General features: G+C 36.3%; 2 protein-coding genes across 2 annotated transcripts; both read left to right on the top strand.

Annotated features, from left to right (window-relative positions):
- The first annotated feature begins 735 nt into the window (after positions 1–735).
- Positions 736–21,116, top strand: LOC131973612 (dynein axonemal intermediate chain 4-like). The gene is made up of 17 exons (XM_059335656.1): positions 736–869; positions 5,914–6,070; positions 7,506–7,651; positions 7,783–7,880; positions 8,615–8,762; positions 8,991–9,130; positions 10,440–10,598; positions 11,759–11,932; positions 12,599–12,753; positions 13,388–13,474; positions 14,585–14,736; positions 14,841–15,001; positions 15,785–15,912; positions 16,786–16,884; positions 17,958–18,184; positions 19,136–19,289; positions 20,877–21,116. The coding sequence occupies exons 1-17, from the start codon at positions 841–843 to the stop codon at positions 20,925–20,927; spliced, it is 2,265 nt and encodes a 754-aa protein (XP_059191639.1). The 5' UTR covers positions 736–840; the 3' UTR covers positions 20,928–21,116.
- On the top strand, positions 2,938–5,711 carry LOC131973613 (tripartite motif-containing protein 16-like). The gene has a single exon (XM_059335657.1). It carries the CDS (start codon positions 2,953–2,955, stop codon positions 4,627–4,629), a length of 1,677 nt encoding a protein of 558 aa, XP_059191640.1. The 5' UTR covers positions 2,938–2,952; the 3' UTR covers positions 4,630–5,711.
- Positions 21,117–21,834: the final 718 nt, after the last annotated feature.

The following is a 21,834-nucleotide window of genomic DNA, read 5'->3' as shown; positions in this document are numbered from 1 at the left end:
ATATCAGCTCTTAAATTAAACTCTTACTAGTTTTGTTGTTATCTTTATATTTGTCAAAAAAAAAATGTACCAGGCGTTAAAATGAACAATAAATTGAAGAAAACAAGGGTGGTCTTATATTTTTTTCCATGACTGTATAAAGCATTTAGTTACATAAAATTAAAATTCTCAAGTAAAGTATAAGTACCTCAAAATTGTACAGTACTTGAGTACTTAATTACATTCCACCATTGAGCACAAGTAATTAAAATCCAGTGGTGGAATGTAACTAAGTACATTTACTTAAGTACTGTGCTTTTGCACAATTTTTAGGTGTGTGTAGGCCTACTTAATTATTTCAATTTTTTTGTAACTTTATACTTCTACTCCACTACATTCTGAGGAAAATATTGTGAGATTTAACATAAGAAACATACATTTAAAATGATTAGACTTTTTTTTTTAATTAAACCTCATTACAATTTATTAAATAATTAAAATGAGCCTTATGTTTACAAAATTAAAATGCTGCTTACATAAATGCATCAATACAAAGTTAAGTAATCTGATTACTTCTGTTAAAATCACTTCAGTACCTTGTTCTTTGTTATGGGCTATTAAACTATAAAGTTAGTTTCATATTTGATGACACTTTGTTGTATTATTCAATGGAAAGTAAAACAACCTGTGTGAAGCCAACTTCAATCTCAAGGCAGAGTAACTGACAGGGCGCGAGGGTCGTCTTGTTTCTATGGCAACTGGGATCAAAGTTTAGGAGAAGCTCCGCAGCTAAAGTTAACGTTATAATTAACGTTGATAAACGACCAAAACACACAAAAAGTCGTCCCACTGTGGATAAAAATGAAGAAGAGCAGTGTGTCGTTCAACTCGTAAGTTCACTAGGAATTTTTTTATTGACAAACCGTCATTGAAATAGTTTCATATTAGCTTAGGAGGCTCACCTAGCATAGTAAGCTTATCTGAGCTAATAGTGGCTATGCTAACTTAACTTGTGTTTTTAAGGCTGCGCTTTCTCTTGGTTACTGTCATTTACGGTAATTGGCACAGGGGTGTGGTTTCACATTTGTCACCTGATACTTTACCACAAGCCTACTAGACATAGCTACTAGACAAGGTATTCACAGTAAATAACATTTCCCAATCAGTGTTTATTAGTGTTGTGTTTATATATCATCACCCTGTTAAAATAGTCGCCTAACTCATTTTTTTCAAGTTTTGCAGGAAACACAAAAAACTTCACCAAAAGTGTAACAAATGACATTTATTGATCATTTCACTCAAAAAGGATGTAACAAAGGATGGCTATTGGCATAGTAATAACACTGTGTGTAAATTATGTAACTTAAGAGAAATAAATGACGTAGGCATGTTCAAAATGCAATTTTTTGAACATGCCTTTGTGACTTAGGCAAGATATGGTAACACTTTATTTTGAAGGTGTCTACATAAGAGTCACACAAGCCTGTCAGAAATATGACATGACAAGTATCATGGGCATTAATGTTACTTCAAAGTGTCATTAATGTTCATGACACATCCCATGTCATGTTTATGACACGCTCATGTCACTCTTATGTAGACACCTTAGAGTAAAGTGTTACCAATATTAGTGTCAACAATAAAACACTGATAAACTAAACAATCTCCCTCTAGCTCTGCTTTGCTGGGTTCTGATCTGATGCCTATGAATGTGGCAAATTGTCAAAGAAGTGATGATCTTAAAGAGGTAAAATCACATGATCTGATCAACTGAGGATGTAGGTGATTTTACCATAGGTGGCCAGCGTCATGAGGAGATGATTTAGGCAAAAAAAAAAAATGTTGACAAAAAATGACTTAGGCGATTATTTTAACAGTGTGACGATATGTAGCCCCAGTCTAAGAATAATAATAAATAATACAATTGTTGTGGTGTAGAGCATCCTGGCACTTCCCTGCACTGTGTGTGTGTGTGTGTGTGTGTGTGTCTAACAGCACGTTCCCTCCCCAAAAGTAATATTTGGAGGATGTTTTTGACATCTTCCCCTTTTAGCAGCAAATCAGAAGTAACACCAATGAAATGGAAATAACTGGAATAATCTGAATTATGTCGTTATTTTATTATTTTCCATGTTGCGTTATTGGTTTGTTGTTCGTGGTGTTTCACACATCAACATTGACAGCCTGACTAAATCGCAAAAATCATTATCATCATCATCATGGTGAAAACTCGACGTTCATAGAAACAGAATCCTAATAAATGTAGTTTAGCCTATTATACGTATGTCCTGCTCCTGCAACTTACCAGCACCTCTCGATCATCTGTGCCCGTCTGTCCTCCTCCTGGCCGTCCTCCACAGTCTTACTAAATAGCTCAGTAAACTTTTTTTGTTGAAGGATTTATTACAGACGTGAAATTTCTAACACATATACACATGCAACTAAACTTGTTAATCTGAGTGAAGTCAACAGCGGAGAAAACTCAAATCTATTACGTCATGTTGATTTGTGTTTTTTTTTTAATTTAAAATAGGTAAAGAACTTTATCAAATGAGTAAAAACTGTAAGGATTTCATTACTTCTGCAGCCATGAGTCATTTTCTGGTTTTCATCTCCTGTGTCTGAATTATTGTAATCGTTAAAAAAAATTAATCTATGGGGAGCCATCTCCAAAACCCTCTGACTCTCAGAAGAGTTTGTCTCCTAAAAGTTGCAGTGGGCAGTGTGTGAGAAATGAGCTCTGCTGTAAATGAGAGCTGAACACACAATGTCTTCCTGGAGTGACTCAGAGCTTGATAACCCCTCCCTCTTCTCCTGCTCTCAACACAGCCAGCTCCACTCTGTCCACGTGTTTCCTTGTTACCTCCCCTTCAGATCTACCAGTTTGAAGATGGGCGTGTTCAGATCAGAGCTCAGAGCGGTTTCAGTTATGAGGAAGTGAAACTCAGACAGTCGTTGTGACTGAGAGGTGAAATGGCGCAGAAAGGAGCTCAGCTGGATCGAGAAGTCTTCACTTGTCCGATCTGTCTGGATCTACTGAAGGATCCGGTGGCTACTACATGTGGACACAGCTACTGTATGAACTGTATTAAAAGCTTCTGGGATGAAGAGGATGAGAAGGAAACCTACAGCTGCCCTCAGTGCAGACAGACGTTCACACCGAGGCCTGTCCTGCTGAAAAACACCATATTAGCAGTTTTAGTGGATGAGCTGAAGAAGACCGGACTCCCAGCTGCTCCTGCTGATCTCTGCTATGCTGGACCAGAAGATGTGGCCTGTGATTTCTGCACTGGTAGAAAACTGAAAGCCCTCAAGTCCTGTCTCAACTGTCTGTTGTCATATTGTGAGAAACACCTTCAGCCTCATTATGACGCAGCTCTGTTATCAAAACACAAGCTGGTGGAGCCCTCCAAGAAGCTCCAGGAGAACGTCTGCTCTCGTCACGATGAGGTGATGAAGATGTTCTGCCGTACAGATCAGAAGTCTATCTGTTATCTCTGCTCTGTGGAGGAACATAAAGGCCACGACACGGTCTCAGCTGCAGCAGAACGGACGGAGAAGCAGAAAGAGCTGGAGGTGAGTCGACAAAACATCCAGCAGAGAATCCAGGACAGAGAGAAAGATGTGAAGCTGCTTCAACAGGAGGTGCAGAACATCAATCGCTCCGCTGATAAAACAGTGGAGGACGGCGAGAAGATCTTCACCGAGCTGATCCGTCTCTTGGAGAAAAGAAGCTCCGAGGTGAAGCAGCAGGTCAGATCCCAGCAGGACACTGAAGTGAGTCGAGTCAAAGAGCTTGAGGAGAAGCTGCAGCAGGAGATCAGAGAGCTGAAGAGGAAAGACGCTGAGCTGAAGAATCTCTCACACACAGAGGACCACAACCAGTTTCTACACAGCTTCCCCTCACTGTCAGCACTCAGTGAGTCTACATCCAGCATCCAGATCCGTCCTCTGCGCTACTTTGAGGACGTGACAGCGGCTGTGTCAGAAGTCAGAGACAAACTACAGGACGTCCTGACAGAGGAATGGTCAAAGCTCTCACTGACACTGACTGAAGTGGATGTTTTACTGTCAGATTCACCAGCAGAGCCCAGGACCAGAGCTGGATTCTTAAAATATTCATGTGAGATCACACTGGATCCAAACACAGCAGAAACACAGCTGTTATTATCTGAGGGGAACAGAAAAGCAACATACATGAGTAATAATCAGTCCTATCCAAGTCACCCAGACAGATTCACTCAATGGAAGCAGGTCCTGAGTAGAGAGAGTCTGACTGGACGTTGTTACTGGGAGGTGGAGTGGAGAGAGGGTGGAGTTTATGTAGCAGCTTCATACAAGAATATCAGCAGAGGGTCGGGGTCGGATGACTCTGCATTTGGATACAATGACAAATCTTGGTCATTACGATGTTACAACAAAAGTTATACATTTTGGTCCAACAACATCAACACTCCCGTCTCAGGTCCTCACTCCTCCAGAGTGGGAGTGTTCCTGGATCACAGAGCAGGTATTCTGTCCTTCTACAGCGTCTCTGACACCATGACTCTCCTCCACAGAGTCCAGACCACGTTCACTCAGCCGCTCTATGCTGGACTTCGGCTTTTGTACAGTTTTGGAGCCACTGCTGAGTTCTTTAAACTTAAGTAACCAAAGTAATTTAAGTGATAGCAGTCTTACAGCTCCCATATTGTTCACCTTTGTGGTGTTTTATTTGAAGTTTTGACATCTATGAGAAGATACATTTTTAGTCTTACGTGCAAAAAATCATCTCAGATCAGTTGTTCATCTGCTCTCTCAGCCTCCCTCTGCAGCTCCAGCAACTCAGATCTCTGTCTCATTAATATTCAAGGTCCTTTCTTCTGATTGGCTGACAGTCTTGAGTGACACATGACCAGGCTAACCTCAGTTAACAGATTGCAGCCTCACTAAAACTTACCGGTGAATGTAAAAAGACGATGGCCACCGCTGAGGAAAATGTTCCCAGACTTTACATGTTAGAGCTGGAGTCAGAGCCTGAATCCCAGATGATGCTTCCCTCTGACTCAAACATGAAATATATTACTGGTTCACTTACAGGTTGTAGATTTAGAGTCAGGCACAATAATGTGGAGACGGCCGTATCCTATATGAGAAGCTTCTTTGAGTGACGGCTTTTATTGTGCATTGTGTTTATTCTGATATTTGAAATGAAAATTTGTGCAATGATATATTGGCTTCCTGAGTTTCAGAGATTGAGCATTTTAATATTTTTCACAGTATTTTTATTGTAACTATTGCTGCTTTATAATCACAAAAGAATTGTGAACTGTGTTTTCTACAATATGGGACCTTTAAACTGATTTCTTTCCATGTTTGTTGCTGAGAGCTCATCATTGTGGCATTTCTTCTCTGTAGAGATCAGCTGTCAATCAAACATTATGGGCGGGGCTTTGACATCTGTAATAATGTTGTTCTGTAAATGTTTTACTTTCCTTCCTGACCACTGAGGCTTTCACTGCTCATGGTGACTGTTGTTCACCTCAACTCATATTTCTCTGAATGAAAATGTAAATTTCTCTGAGCTTCAAATGTTTGTTGAATATTTGTATGTTGTTGTTTTTCTTTTCCTGCATGGCTCTTAAGAGAGAAAGCTCCAGATATTAAAATAAAATGTGTTAAAAAAACATTTTTTTTGTATGTGCTTTTTTCTGTCTTGTATGCTTGTTTTACTTGCTGTTCAGCACTTTGTAACGTTTCGTTTTGAAAAGTGTTCTATAAGTAAAGTTTATTATTATTATAGTTACTGAATATGTTAGCCTTTGTACAATCTGCATTTGTATATTTATGTTTATATATTTATCTTCAGCTTGTATTCTATAATCTCCAAGCTGCCCTACAAATATCTCTCTCTCTCTCTCTCTCTCTCTCTCTCTCTCTCTCTCTCTCTCCTAGGTCCTCTCAGACAATGAATTCAGCCTCAGGAAGCCATAATTCAAGACACAAGTGCAGCTTCACAGATTCTTCTCCAACCAGAAGAAGCTCCATCAGCAACAGGAAACACAGCACCAAGGACAGCAGCTCCTCACAAGCTCCCAGAAAGACAGTCAAGGTACCGATCTAATCTAAATCAAGTTGGGTGAGATGTATTCTTAAACTCCCCTTTTCGTGTCACAATACATAATTCAAGTTGTGCCTTATGTAAACTAAGGCACAACAAATTGTTAAATAAAACAATAACAGTAAAAGTATAATTCAGGTCAAAAAAATAAAGAATACCTGAAAGTTACCATCACTCAGTGGACTTACAAAGCCATTCTTTACAATTCAGAAGTTACATCTATCAAAAAAAAAAGTTTTTCTCCAACACTGAGGCAGAAATCTCCACTTCAATTGCACTTAAATTCACCAAACTTTCCAGTTTTAATTTCTAACTGTATCTGAAAGTTTTTGCAGAGGGCTATTTTTCATATATAATTCAGAGTCTGATTTATACAAAATGTTATTCCTTAAACATGGTGAAAATCCTTTTTTTACTGGTTGACTGTATTTTATGTGATTAAAAAGAGATATCCATATTTTTTTCTGCAAAAACATTTGACTCTAATAGGTGAACAAGATCAAACAAGTGTTTTTTAACCTGGCTTTGTCAATGTCAGATTTCTATCAAGGAAATATATGCAAATTAGTGCATAGAATAATAAGACATTTACATATGAATCTATAATACAAAATGAAAATACAAAATATATTTGTCTTCATGAAAGTTATCAGCTGGAAATAGTTGCATGGTCATATGTAATAGTTAAATTCTCTTCCCCCATGTTCCTGAAAATACATTTTTGTTTATCTGTCTAAAACAGGAGTCTCATACTCAAATTACCTGGGGGCCGCTGCAGGCAGTATCAAAATGACCAAAAAAACCCCACAAAATTACTAAAAAAAAAGACACAAAATTACAAAAAAAGACACAAAATTACAAAAAAGACACATAATTACCAAAAAAGACACAAAATGACCAAAAAAGACACAAAGTGACAGAAAAAAAAGTAAATTACTTTTAAAAAAAAGAAACAAAATGACCAAAGAAAGACACAGAATTAACAAAAAAGATACAAAATTATTTAAAAAATGACACAAAATGACCAAAAAAAGACACAGAATTACCAAAAAAGACACAAAATTATTTTAAAAAGCCACAAAATTGTTTTTTTTTAAAAAGACACAAAATTATTTAAAAAATACACAAAATTATTTAAAAAATACACAAAATTATTTAAAAAATACACAAAATTAAAAAAAAAAAGGACACAAAATTACCAAAAAAAGACACAAAATTACCAAAAAAAGTAATTAAAGGGACCTTCCACACACAACACGGTATAGTGCCATTCATATAAAACTCACATTAAACTTTCATATCAAGGTGGGGGCCACAAAATATCGTCACGAGGGCCGCAATTGGCGAGTTTGAGACCCCTGGTCTAAAACATACTTTCCAAGGGGCCAACATAAAGTAAATGCTGAAGTGGTTCTCGTCTTTGCAGGTGTTTGAAAATGTCCAAGATATCATTCCTCTGGCTCTGACTCATGCTGAGTCAGGAGATGTTCAGTCCAAACCAGGGAGAGTCTTCCCCATCTGTGGACCAGACCTCCTCATATCTGCTTCAAGCTCATATGTGCCTTATTTTAGGTACCAGATGCTTCACAAGGATTTTCTGATCTGATTTTATATTTGTTGGAAAACATAGCCACATATTTCTGACCATAACAAATGTACTCAGACTCTGTAATACTGTTTTGCATCTTATTTATTTCGAGCAGCCGACCATGCAGCCTGTCCACCACAGCGTCACACACGAGGGATACTATGGACAGTGTTTCTGAACCGGACATACCAATAAACCGCCCACCTCCATGCGGTAACTCTTCTTTATATATATCATTTATTGTCATTATGCTTATTTTTGATCATGGGGCCAGATTTCCTCCTGATTGTTTAAAAATGTTTAAAAATTACTCTTTAACATCAATAATGTGATCATTTATTCACGATACAGCGTTATACTGTAAGCTATCAAATATAGCCATTTTCAGCAATATAATTAAAACTACAGCATCTAGTTTTGATCAAATTATATTTTTGCATCATGTAGTCTTTTGTAGTGTTTTAAAATGTCTATTCAGTATTTATATATACTAAGGTTGTCAAAAGTATCGATACTCAAAAAAGTATCGATACTAAAACGTTGTATCCGGATACAATACTCATTTTCAAAAGTATCGATGAAAAGTGTTATTTTCTCTCTTCAAGTCCCAGAATGAAGCAGAGATAAGTCGACTTATCAAGCTTGCCTAATATTATGCACAGCATACAAAACATTGTTCTAATTGTTATTGTTTATTGTATTTATTTATTTTTTGCACTACCTCAGACCTGAAGCTTGTTATCATAGTTGCAGTTTCTTTTTGCACGACTGTTTTTTATAAATATTTAACCTGTGGTTCTGTTCATTTTTTGTTCTTTGTTTTTTTCCTTGTGGCATCGAAAATGGTATCAAGTATCGAATATTTTCCTGAGTATCGGTATCGAGTTGGAAATCTTAGTATCGTGACAACCCTAATATATACTTCTTTTGTCTTTTGTACCTGCCAGAGGTGCTGGAGAAAAGAGACAGAAATGTGACAGAAGAGATGTTGGATGAGGTCGTAGACTTCTGCCTCTCTGATACAGAAACCATTTCTCTGCTGGACATTCCCCCCCGCTTAATGTCAGACGATGCTGATGATGCAGAAGCTGCTAAGTGAGTCTTCTCTTTGTTTCCTTTCCGAAATAATGAGCCAGATATGAAATGAACAGCAGGCACAGGAAGTGGCACTTTCTGTCTTTAACTTGGGAACCGCCCGTCACATTCTGTGCAGTAAGTGTAAAGATACATGTTAGTTTATGTTTTCTGCCAACATGCTAACTAATAACATGTAGTACTCCTCTTTGGTTGTAAGATGTTGACTTTTTCACCTTGTTCTTACAGAGAGAGAAACATTAAATACGCTGAGCTCTGCAAGAACAGAATGGGCAACGATAAGTTTGTGGTGCGTTCAATGCAGACGTTGAGTGGAGAACCGAAAAACAAACAGATCCAGACTGAGCAGATAGTCATGGTGGATGAAGGTCAGGCTTAATTATCCTCTTTGCATGCTTGTTTTTGCCTTTATTTTAAGTAGCAGTGGACCTGTTCAGATTCATCAATAGGAATTGTGGGGAGGTACATTTTTAGTTTCAGACCTTAAGATTATCATGTAGCTCCAATGCTTTGTCTGTAGTTTAGTAGTTGCAATTTAGCACAACATTACTTATTAATTTTCAAAATAAGCATTGAATACATATTTTCTTTGACCCTTTATAACATATACAATCTAAAGTCACTGTTTCATACGAGTTTATAATCTATTTTTAAAAATTTAAGGTATTTTCTGACATTTTTAGAGACACTGTGAGCAACAAAATTCATTACCGTAACACATAAAAAAAAAATAAAAGTTTTTTTTCCCTTTTTTTTCTTTGGCAAGCACTTGAATATGCTCAAAGGTAGCTGGTATCACCAAAATATATTTTATTAAAATATACACATATTTTAATGCAAACAATTCTATCATTACTGTAACATTTAACCATTTTTTGTCATCAATTTTTATTCAGATTTTGTTCTTTATACATTGTTAAAAAACATTATGTTTGATTATATTCTGTTAAATTATATATTTTTAAACAAATGTATATTTATTTTTATAAAGTTTATTAAATATTTATTGTATATAAGTGTGGGGGAAACCATGACATTTTTATCTGGATGCATTACGGTAATGAATTTGTGAATCAAAAATATTTTCAAAAATATAGAAAATATTATTTTAACACAAAACAATGAATTGTGCCTCATTATGGCTATATTGTTCATTCATATAAAATTGAAATATATTTAGTTTAATAAAGTATGTCCTTATAATCTTCACAGACAGAACTTAGACTGGCTTCATGAGAATCACCCATGCGTATACTCGCACTGTCACAAATTTCAGGGGCAAAATGGGACCATTTAGAGGCAGTCTGGAGCCCTGAAGGGGTTTTTGTTTTTATGAAAAGAACTTTGGGGTTGCTTTGTAGTTTCTTGACAAAATATGGCGAAAAAGTGAAAGTGAAAAGTGAAATTTAAAAATCCATCTCTGAAGACAGCAGCTAAGTTTGATTATATCATTTTCTAGCTGACGTCACTTGGTAGTGTTCAAGTGAAAAGCAACATCTCAAAATAAATGTGATAATCAATTGTTATCAATGAAGATTTGTCACATATTCATTCGGCTTTAACAATGTCACAATGTTGGTTTTGCTACAGTATCTAGATTTGACTGTTGGGTTTGGGAGAGTTATTACTGTTCAGTTTCAAAGTAGACATCAAGCTGAAATGATCTCTTGTCCACAGGCTCCGTCGCTACTACCTGGGACATCTACGACTCTTTCTGTGAGCAAAGAAAAAACCCTGAAAGTGAGAGTGCTGATTATCTGGAGAATACTGTGAACCCCAGCAAACACCAAGAGGACCGAGGAGAGATGTACAGCAGCAGCAGCACAGTCTGCACAGGTAACAGTAGCTGGACCTCACGCACGAAGCATTCATATGAAAAGATTTGATATTAAAGTGTGTGTAAGTAAACAACTAAAAACGTGTGAAATATAATGGACGGCTGTGTTCTGCACAAGAACAACGGTCGCTGGAGTTTGCTTCCATTATTTATTATTTATTGGAGTGTTTCCTTATGCTACTTACAGTTTTCCTGACACAAGCATTCAATTTAAGTTGTTGTGCACGTTTCATGAATCCTATATATTTTCCTCCTATTGCTTTATGTAAAAACAAAAAAAGGGAAAAATAAGATTAACATTAGGCCCCGTTCACACGAGGACGGTCTGAACAGAAGACGCAAAAGTGGCGTCGCGTCTTCACTTTTTATTCCTCGTTTAGACGAGCATTTTCGGCGGGAAATCTGCTGCATACGGTGACGCAAAAGTGTGTGAAATTCGACTGTATGCAGCCAGGCGGCATCACTTAAAGCGATAAGAGCATCTTTGGGCATGCAGAAGTTTTCACGCCACACATTTTCATCAGCTACTCCTTCCACAAAGTTCTCCTCCATCACTAGATCTCCCAGGTCTCGTTCACAGCCGTCTGGCTCGCCTCCGACGAATTGCTGCATCCAAAATGTGATGGAGGTAATTCCAGATCCTTCTCTGTTCACTAATACTATCTGTACATATCCTGTACATTTGGTGGAAAGACTCCTGTAAGTTTATTAGAGCTGCCAGAGCAGCTTGAAGGTCCGCCGCATGGAAATAATCCCACGTTTGTTTATTTCCTGTACTGGAGCATGTATGTGACGTAAACACATACGTGACGTGAGCAGATCAGATCAGAGTTTTGTGTCTTGGCGTGTAGCCGGACACGCTACGGAGGAGCGTATTTAACTTTTCCACTTTGGAGGGTGGTTTCAGATTTTTGCGTCTTTAAGCCCCCAAAACGCCGTCACCGTCTAAACGAAAGGCACTTCAGATAAAATATTTTGTAGTTTTTACCCGCGAGCGTCCTCGTGTGAACGGGGCCTTAATGGATCTAACATGAATCTGTTAAAGTTTAGACCCCTGTCCCAGCAAGAGCTTAGGACTGGAGAAAGCTAAGAATTAAAACATTTTTGAGTTTTTCAATAACAGGCATGCATCATTTTTCTCATATTTCATTTTTTTCAGGCAGCACCGTTACTCTGTTAAACACGACAATGAGTAGCAGCAGTTTCAATGCTGAGTCTGACCTGCAGACAATCATGTTGTCTGAGTCGTTCCAACACAGTTTGTTAGTGATGGAGAGAAACGTCGTGGCAAACAGCTTTCAACCCTGGCTGGCTGCTTACAGACAGCTGGAAGGTAAACTCAGAGCTTATCACGCCTTTTCTGCTTTTACTGCAACAAAACATGATTGGTCAGTTGTTAAATGTTAAATCTGCTTCCTGGGAATATTCAAAAATTGTTTTTTTTACAGAGTTGGGGGTTATAATCTGAGGGGTGAGTTCAATTTAAAACATCAGCGGACACGTACAACATTAAAAAGTTTTTGTCCTTCAGTTTGTGGAGTGAGGCTGTGGAACAGACTCAAGCAATGTCCAAGCTTTATAATTATGATCCAGTTTAAAAAGCAGTACAAACACATGGTTTTCACAAGGCACAGGGAGGACGAAGGGCTTTAACAACCGGCTGTTTTCATAAATGATCAATTATTTATGTATTTGTTTATTTAATCCATTTATTTTCTTTTTTTTTGTAAATATATATTATGTAAATATGTATGTTTAGGGGGAAAAATAATAATAATAATAAAAAATTGTTAATTGAGTAGTGGAGAAGGGGTAGGTTAAAATAAGCTACTCCCTTTCGGACATGTTGCATTCACATTATAGCTTTTGTTTTGACTATTGCTATTTTTGTTTGGATTATTCTCATTTGATTTGTTTGTTTTTGAGTTGACTTTGTTGTGTTACTCGCACATGTTCGAAATAAAAAAGCTGAACTGAACTGGACTGTTGATTGTGTCAGACGCTGACCACCCAGTGAAGCCTGCCAGCGAGGAACAGAGCGAGGACGGTGAGGAGAGATCTTCACCTCCAGCTCTGGAACATCTCTGGGCTTTCAGCTGTGAGCTCACCACAGGATGTAACATCACCAGCATGGCCTGGAACAAGAAGAACCGGGTAACCAAAACACCCACAACACCCAAAACACCCAAAACACCCACAACAGCTGCTGTTTCAGATCAGAACCAACTCTGAAATCAGTTCCAATGTCTTTGTTTTTGTTGCTGCTTGTTTGTTTCCAGTGTCTAAGCTGAAATGGGATTCCTATTTAACTGCCTTCACTCTTTATAGGCAAAATGTATCAGACATTTTAAAAATGTGAATATATTTGCTATTTTAACTTTACCATATTTGAACCTGTGCCTAGAAAGTGAAGTTTTCATGGTAAGAATAAAGGCAAATTGATGATTACCAAAATATAAATGCAATTCCTAAAACGTTTGGCCGCTGTCTAAAACATGATAATTTTGCTCTTTGACGTATATTAAATTGAAAACTGTACAAAGACGAGATGTTTTATGCTCAAATTGATAAACTTTTGTATTTATTTATTTGTGTTATTTATGTTTGATGCATTCTGATTTATTGACATTTCACACAGCCTTAACTTTAACTGCAGAAGTTACTGCACACTTAATATCAATTAAAATTACAATACAAAACCATTGTAACATTACTATTTTTTTATTTAAAAGTTGACTATTACATATCAAATGTCTGAAACTCTGTTATTTTCTGTGCTCTCTGTAAGGATCTCCTAGCAGTGGGCTACGGTTACTGGGACTCCACCAACCAAGAACAAAGTTTGATCTGCTGCTGGTCCCTCAAAAACCCTACGGTGTGTGTATATATATATGTATATGTTTTCTTTCCTGACTATTCTTAATCTTCATGTCTAAGAACAAGGTTTTTTTTTTTTAGAAAAGATACAGAAATTATTCGGGGTGCACCAATTGCAATTTTCTGGTCTGATCACCGATTTTTAAAAAGCCTGACCTGCCGATTCCGATTTTGGCCGATACCGATTTTTTTTATAACTCCCAGCATACACCTTCAATGTTTGAATCTTATTTTATTGAAAAACAGTAACAAAACAGTATTTTTCTTTAAAAAATAAAGGAAATCACAAAGTCTGAGGTAGTTAATAAAATATTGAACTTAAAATAAATAGCAACAATTTACAGTGTCTTTACTGGTTTTAAGAATTAAGTTACAGAATAATTATAAATGAACATTAGATTAATAATCAAACTAAAACTCAAAGCTTTTCTGAGCATGTTTTGTCAAAAATGATGTCAACATGTTGCCACTGTTTCCTGAATCTGAATCTATATTTGGTGAGTTAATTTGGAAAAACAGATACAAAAAATCCTATATAGAAAACATTATTTTTTTGCCCTTCACTTTTTTAGCACACATCTTCCAGTTCCCTATCCATAGAATCACAACGAATGTTTCAAATTGCAAGTTGTAAAGCATGGGTCTCAAAGTCGCGGCCCGCGGACCAATCGCGGCCTTCGTGACGATATCTTGTGGCCCTCACCTTGATATGAAAGATTAATATGAGTTTTATATGAACGGCACTTTACCGTGTTGTGTGTGGAAGGTCCCTTAAATTACTTTTTTTTGGTAATTTTGTGTCTCTTTTTGGTAATTTTGTGTCTTTTTTAAATAATTGTGTGTCTTTTTAAATAATTTTGTGTCTTTTTTTTGGTCGTTTTGTTTCGTTTTTAAGAAATTTAGGGTTTTTTTCTGTCATTTTGTGTCTTTTTTGGTCATTTTGTGTCTTTTTTTAATAATTTTGTGTCTATTTTGGTAATTCTGTGTATTTTATGGTCATTTTGTGTCTTTTTTTTTGTCATTTTGTGTCTTTTTTTGGTCATTTTGTGTCTTTTTTAAGTATTTGTAAGTTGTAAGTTACTGATTCTACACATGTCTATCTGTGCAGTGGCCGGAGCGAGTCTTCCGCTGCCATAGCTGCGTGACATCTCTGGATTTCTCAGCCAACAACCCCAACCAGCTGGCTGTGGGGATGTTCGATGGCACCGTAGCCGTCTACGACGTCCAGAGACAAGACGTCACCTGTACCGCCGACAGCAGGTGAGGACAAATGGAAATAAACTCTCACATCACACACATAACAACAGTTACTCGTGGACCAAACCCCCTTTTCTCTTCGCTTTTCTCATATGTATGTATTGTAGCGAGTGTTCCAAAATGCTCCTGCATCCGGTGTGGCAGGTGAAGTGGACCGAACAGGAGATGATTTTATCAGGAGAGGGCAGAGTAGAAGCTCTGGTCTCTGTGTCGGCAGACAGCAGGATTACCAAGTGGCTCCTCTGCAGCAGTGGTCTAGACTGCATAGGTACTGTAGGTTTCAACACAAACAGTCATGGAAAAATTATAATATAACAAATATACTGATAAAAAGAAAAACAGCTCATAAGAATTTGATTTAAGAGCTGATATCTAGACATTTAACATGGTTTCCTTGATAATGATTTTGGTTATTATCAAGAAAACCATGTTAAATGTCTAGATATCAGCTCTTAAATTAAACTGTCATGAGCTATTTTTGTTGTTATTATTATATTTGTCTAAACAACTGTACCTTTAGTTGTACCAGCCATTAAAATGAAGTAGGAATTGAAGAAAACAATGGTCTAATTTTTTGTTTTTTTTGTGCAGTCCACAGAAAATCAATCTATTTTTACTGTGCAAGAGAAAAGAAGGATTTTTTGTATCCGTTTCTGCAAATTAACTCACCAAATATAGATTCAGATTCAGGAAACAGTGAAAACATGTCGACATCATTTTTGACAAAAAATGCTCAGACAAGCTTTGAGTTTTTATTTAATGTTCATTTATAACTATTCTGTAACTTAATTCTTAAAACCAGTAAAGACACAGACAGTAAAAAATGCAGGAAAACATCAAAACTCAGAATGAATTCTATAACCAGACCTGACTTTAAAACATAACCGTACAACAACTTAAAGAGAATGTTTTGGGACCATAAAAGGCAGATTTTGCTGTGACAATGTGCTGATGTAAATCATTTACAGGTTAACTCTAAATATCAGTACTCTTACACAATAATCACAATGATAATTTCTGTATCTTTTCTAAAACAACAATGTGTCCTTAGACTTGATGAAGCTGAAGAAGACTAATGATAGTCAGAAGAAAGCTCCAGAAAACAAGAAGATGAAGAAGAAGATGGATTCGTTTGTGTCAACACTGACTCCTGGTCTCTGTTTTGACTTCCATCCAACAGTAAGTTTGTCACAGAAACTAAACAGATGCAGGCTGGTAACAAGTCCTCAGGCTAAAGAGACATTTCACCTGACGAAGCTATTCCTTCTAGGCCAGGGGTCTCAAACTCGCGGCCCGCGGGCCAATTGTGGCCCTCGTGACGATATTTTGTGGTCCCCACCTTGATATGAAAGTTTAATGTGAGTTTTATATGAAAGGCACTTTACCGTGTTGTTTGTGGAAGGTCCCTTTATTGCGCAAGTCCGAGCTTTGCTTCACTTGTTTCTTTGAGGACCTTTACAACAACAACAGCACAGCGGGTAATGAACAGCCCGGTAGCAGTCGTCCTTTAGGCGCTCCATATCCCGCTACTTTCTACCATCTACAAATGTCAGTAACTTTGTGTCTTTTTAAAAAATAATTTTGTGTCTTTTTTTTGGTAATTCTGTGTCTTTTTTGTAATTCGTGTCTTTTTTTGAAGTCATTTTGTGTCTTTTTTTTAAGTAATTTTCTGTCTTTTTTTGGTAATTTTGTGTCTTTTTTGGTCATTTTGTGTCTTTTTTGGTCATTTTGTGTCTTTTTAAAGTAATTTTCTGTCTTTTTTAAGTAATTTTCTGTATTTTTTGGTCATTTTGTGTCTTTTTTGGTCATTTTGTGTCTTTTTAAAGTAATTTAGTGTTTTTTCAGTTATTTTGTGTCTTTTTTTTAGTCATTTTGTGTCTTTTTTAGTCATTTTGATACTGCCTCCAGCGGCCCCCGGGTAATTTGAGTTTGAGACCCCTGTTCTAGGCAGTCAGTATTCTTCTGGACAACTTAAAATTTTAAGATGAACTTTGTGTTTCTCTGACTTCAAAATATATCATATATTTCTCCTGGATATAATTTATCCTGCAGGATTTCAGTGTCTACCTGGCTGGAACTTGGGATGGTCACATCCACAAGTGCTCCGTCTCCAACAGTGACCATTTTCTGGCCACCTACCAAAAACACATTGTAAGTCCACCTTTGATTCTGTTTTATGTGTAAATGCACACATCTAATAACAACCAAAATCATTATCTCATTATCTAGAAAACCATGGAAAAATGTCTAGATATCAGCTCTTAAATTAAACTCTTATCAGCTATTTTTGTTGTTATCATTATATTTGTCCAAACAAATGTACCTTTAGTTGTACCAGACATTAAAATGAACAAGAAATTGAAGAAAAAGGGTGGTTTAATATTTTTTTTCCATGACTTGTATGTACACAAATAAGTGCAAAATCTATGTAGCAAACATCCAATAAATTAATAAAAATAAATAAGATAATAATAATAATAATAATAATAATAATAATAACAATAGTAATAATAATAATAATAATAATAGTAATAATTATAATAATACAGAGTAAAGAATAACGGTAACACGTTACAATAACCATCATTTATAAATGGTAAACAGATAGTTTATTAATGTTTAATCATCATTTATAAACCGTATTTAGGCCATTTAGAATGGTAAATACATAATTTATTCATGTTTAACTAACTAAATCATTTATAAATGACAAATAGATGGTTTATGAATATAAGTTTAAAGTTACTTTACCATTAACAAACAATTAAATTATAATTAATAGTTCATTAATAGTTTTAGTTGCACTAATTTTAACATTTTTAACACCATATTAAGTATGTTAATGATTTTGAAATGATTCATAGACCTTTTTGAAATTGGTTGAAAACATTTAAAGATTAAATTTGTATATGGTTAATAATTGGTCTATAAACCATCTATAAACATCACTTAGTTGGTTATTGTAAAGTGTTACCAGAATAACAAAAACAGCAATAATAATCATTATAAAGTAAGTGTAAGTAATATATATTTTGTTAAGAAAAAAGGGGGAAAGAAAAGTAGGTGTCGTTAATACGCAAGGAATGCAAAATATATATTCTGTATATAAATAAGTGATGATTAAATAAATCAAATAAGTGAATAGTTTGTATGGTGGACCTGGCAGCACTGAACAGCTGTTTATTCTCCTGTTGCTGTGTATTGGCTGTATTTGTCCCTCTCAGAGTCCCGTCAACCACGTAGAATGGTCTCCGTTCTGTTCTGACGTGTTCCTGAGCTGCTCCTCTGACTGGACCGTCCAGCTGTGGAAGCAGGACCTCCTGGTCCCCGTGCTGAGCTTCTCCTCCATCCAGAGGCCCGTGGTCACCGCCACGTGGTCCCCCAACTGGTCCACAGTGTTTGCAGCCATTATTGGAGAACAGGTGGAGATCTGGGACCTGAATTCAAGCCTGTGAGTCCGACTGACAGAATCTCTTCTTCTTGAGATTCTTTCATTTGATGCTTTCCCCCCCACTTTGTTTATTGCTTTTCTCAACAAAAACAGACAACAAGAAAGACCATACAGGTGACAAAACTGAAAATAGTTACAGTGAAACAATTTTGTGACGCAATATATGCATACATTGAAGAGTAATCAAGAGCAATGTATAAATATATACTTTACTACTAATATAGACAGTGCACATTAATGAACATCGAAAAACATCTTTGTAAATATGCCGGATTATAGCAAAGCTGCTAGTTTGCATCCGTAGTCCCAAAAAAAATAAAAATAAATACAAATATAAAAGACAGCAATTACATAGGTAAAATACAAATAGATGTATGTCTAAATAAAAAAAAAAGTGTCTTTTGGTAATTCTGTGATTTTTTTGGTCATTTTGTGGGTTTTTTTTAGTAATTTTGTGTCTTTTTTCTGTCATTTTGTGTCTTTTTTAAGTAATTTAGTTTTTTTTCTGTCATTTTTTGTCTTTTTCTTTTAGTAATTTTGTGTCTTTTTTTTGGTCAATAAAAAAAAATAAAAAAAATAAGACAAAATAACATTAAGAAAGTAGAATAAGGATTAAGAAAATAAATAGTATAAAAACAACAGCACACATGCAACACCAGTCAGTAGTAAAAAAAAAAAAACTGGATAAAAACAAAAATACATTAAATCAGTCCGGAATATCAACTAAACTTAGCTTACCAACCAAATGGAAAAAAAGGCCCCCAAAGTTTGCCAAATTTTTTTGAAGACCCTCTTAAAGAAAACCTGATCTTTTCCAGTTTTAGGAAATAAAGAACATCTCTGATCCAATGAAAAAAGGAAGGAGGAGAGAGAGATTTATGCTTTTTATCTTGTGTCAAATATGAGGCAGAAATAATCACGTTTCCACTAAAAACAACCGTCTCCTTTCAGCCTTCACCCGGCCATCGTGCACCACGCTGTTCCTGGTGTGAAGCTGACGTCCCTGCTGTTCACCACGGGGACAGACTGCGTCCTGGTCGGGGACAGTGATGGACAAGTGACTGTCTACCAGCTCAAGAACCTCAGTGTGCCAGAAGGCAAACAGGTACAACTGAGTTGTGATTTTCTACATGTAGCCTGATGCAAAGAAGGAGGCTACATCTTTCTCAAGAGAAAAACTGACATGGCCATTTTCTTTTCTTTTTCTAATTATCTTTTTATTTTATTTTTTTTTAGAGACACAATGAACAAAACAACTTCACCGTCAACTTAAGTCCTTTTTGACCCCAAATCATTTTCATCATGCCATTAATATAGGTAAACTTTCATAGAATTGCTTGACATTTTAAGCAGATGTGCCCCTCTGCATCCTTTATATAGATAAAATAAATTTCTTCATACATTTTTACTAATTTATCAATTTTTATAGCACCTGTGGTCCACGCGTGTCAAAAAGGACCCCATGACATCAGACTGGTTTTAGGACATGTAGAAAAAAATTATTAACACCTTTTTTCAGCTTTTAAGGCAACTCATGACCAACAAATTGATATATAATTTTCTTTTATTATTGGTCAATTTTGGTCATTTTACTCAGGAGATTGAAAAAAATCTGAAAATTATATCTCAATGTGTTTGGTCATGGGTTGCCTTAAAAGGTGAAAAAAAGGTGTTAATCTTTTTTTTTAAATGTCCTAAAACCTGTCTGATGTCATGGATGTGATTCTTTTTTAATTTTGCTGCCATCCAAAAATGAACAATGCTTTCAAAACATAAGTTTGACCAAAACTTGACCTAACCTACTCCGTGCATTCCCATCAAGAAATTATTATTTCACTGTAACTATTGAAAAAAAAAAATATTTTCTCTTTAAATGGGGCCTAATTTTGTATATTTGACTAAAATTGACCAGAAATAATGAAAAAAATATGAAAAGATACCTTAAAAGGTGAAAAAAAAGTTGCTAATAATTTTTTTCTACATGTCCCAAAACCAGTCTAATGTCATGGGGTCCTTTTTGCATAGTCGATGGGAAGACTACACAAGAGTTAGACAAAACTGGCATGGCCATTTTGAATGGGGTCCCTTGACCTCCGACCTCAAGTTATCTTAATGAAAATGAATTCTATGGGTCCCCATGAGTCTCCTCTTTACACTCCACTCTATGCAGTTTGAGGCAATAATTAAATTAAATTAAATTATGTAGTTTTATGCAGGCAGTATGTTTTATTATGTGTAGTTATATGTTATTTTTACCTATTTTAAAATGGTAAATGTGAATATTTGTGCATCCTGGGGTCCCTAAACAGTCTGTGAGCTGCATAAATCAGGTCTGAGTGTAAAGCTGAGACTCTTGTGGATTCAATGAGCCCAATGTTCTTCATGTGTGATGATGTTAGTGAGTGAAACTTGAGCTCAGTGTATAAAATGAAACTTTACAACCATAAACTACAGACCTGGAGTATTCAGAGGATGGATGGCTGAGGCACTAGACTCACAATAAGGGGATTTCTCAGCAGGAAACACAAGTGCTGACACACAATCGCATAAAATACACAAATTTGTGTATCTGTCACTTACAGAAATTAGTAAGTTAGAAGAGGAATACAACAAAAGAAATCCGAATAGTCGGTGTAAGGTAAAACATGTAGTAGTAAACAGGTCAAACTGTCCCTCTCACTCTTTCTTTCAGGTCGACAGTTTGGAAGACATCATTCGCTCTGCAGTCTCCAGGAAGCTTTAGAAACTGCAAACTACAGTGTTAAAGTTTTAATTAATTCACAGTTTTAACAATATCAAAGGCTGGCCTTTTGTTGAGAGCCACTTTATGTTTGAGTCAGAGTTCTTCTACGTTATATAAATACTGCCAGTTATAGAAGATTTTGGAAATTGAAGAAAAGTCTTGAAATGTATCTAGAAATGTTTTAAACAATTTCATTCAATGTTTCAGTTAGTGTAGTGTAGTGTTCATATCTTCATTAAAAATAAGCAAGTCAGTGGGTGTCTTTGTGTTAACATTCAGTTTTTAACAGTCATCTCTGTTATCGCTGATTTAAAACATTCATTCATTCATTCATTACCATTAACCGCAATCGGGTCGCGGGGGCTGGAGCCTATCCCAGCTGTCATTGGGCGAGAGGCGGGGTACACCCTGGACAGGACGCCAGACTATCGCAGGGCTGACACATAGAGACTGACAATCACACTCTCATTCACACCTATGGGCAATTTAGAGTCCCCAATTGAACCTAAGTGCATGTTTTTGGACTGTGGGAGGAAGCCGGAGTACCCGGTGAGAACCCACGCTGACACGGGGAGAACATGCAAACTCCACACAGAAGAGCCGCAGGCGGGAGGCGAACCGGCGACCCTCTAGCTGTGAGGCGAGAGCGCTAACCACTACACCACCGTGTAGCCCTGATTTAAAACAATAGTTGAGATATTTTCTGACATAACGTCAGAGTTGGTTGTTTGTAAACTGTTTTTTTGTGAAAAAAAAGCATCAAATACTTCCACGTTCCCAATTCGTACCAGAAACCTACCTCTGGGATAAAAATATAATAATGTTATTGTTGGTTTTAATAGTTATCAAACAGAATTTACATTTTTCATCAATTACATACACATTCATGTAAAGAATGTCTAATCTG

Source organism: Centropristis striata, chromosome 6, assembly GCF_030273125.1.
Source record: "Centropristis striata isolate RG_2023a ecotype Rhode Island chromosome 6, C.striata_1.0, whole genome shotgun sequence".
Lineage (NCBI taxonomy): Eukaryota > Metazoa > Chordata > Actinopteri > Perciformes > Serranidae > Centropristis > Centropristis striata.
This window is presented reverse-complemented; position numbering and strand designations above follow the sequence as displayed.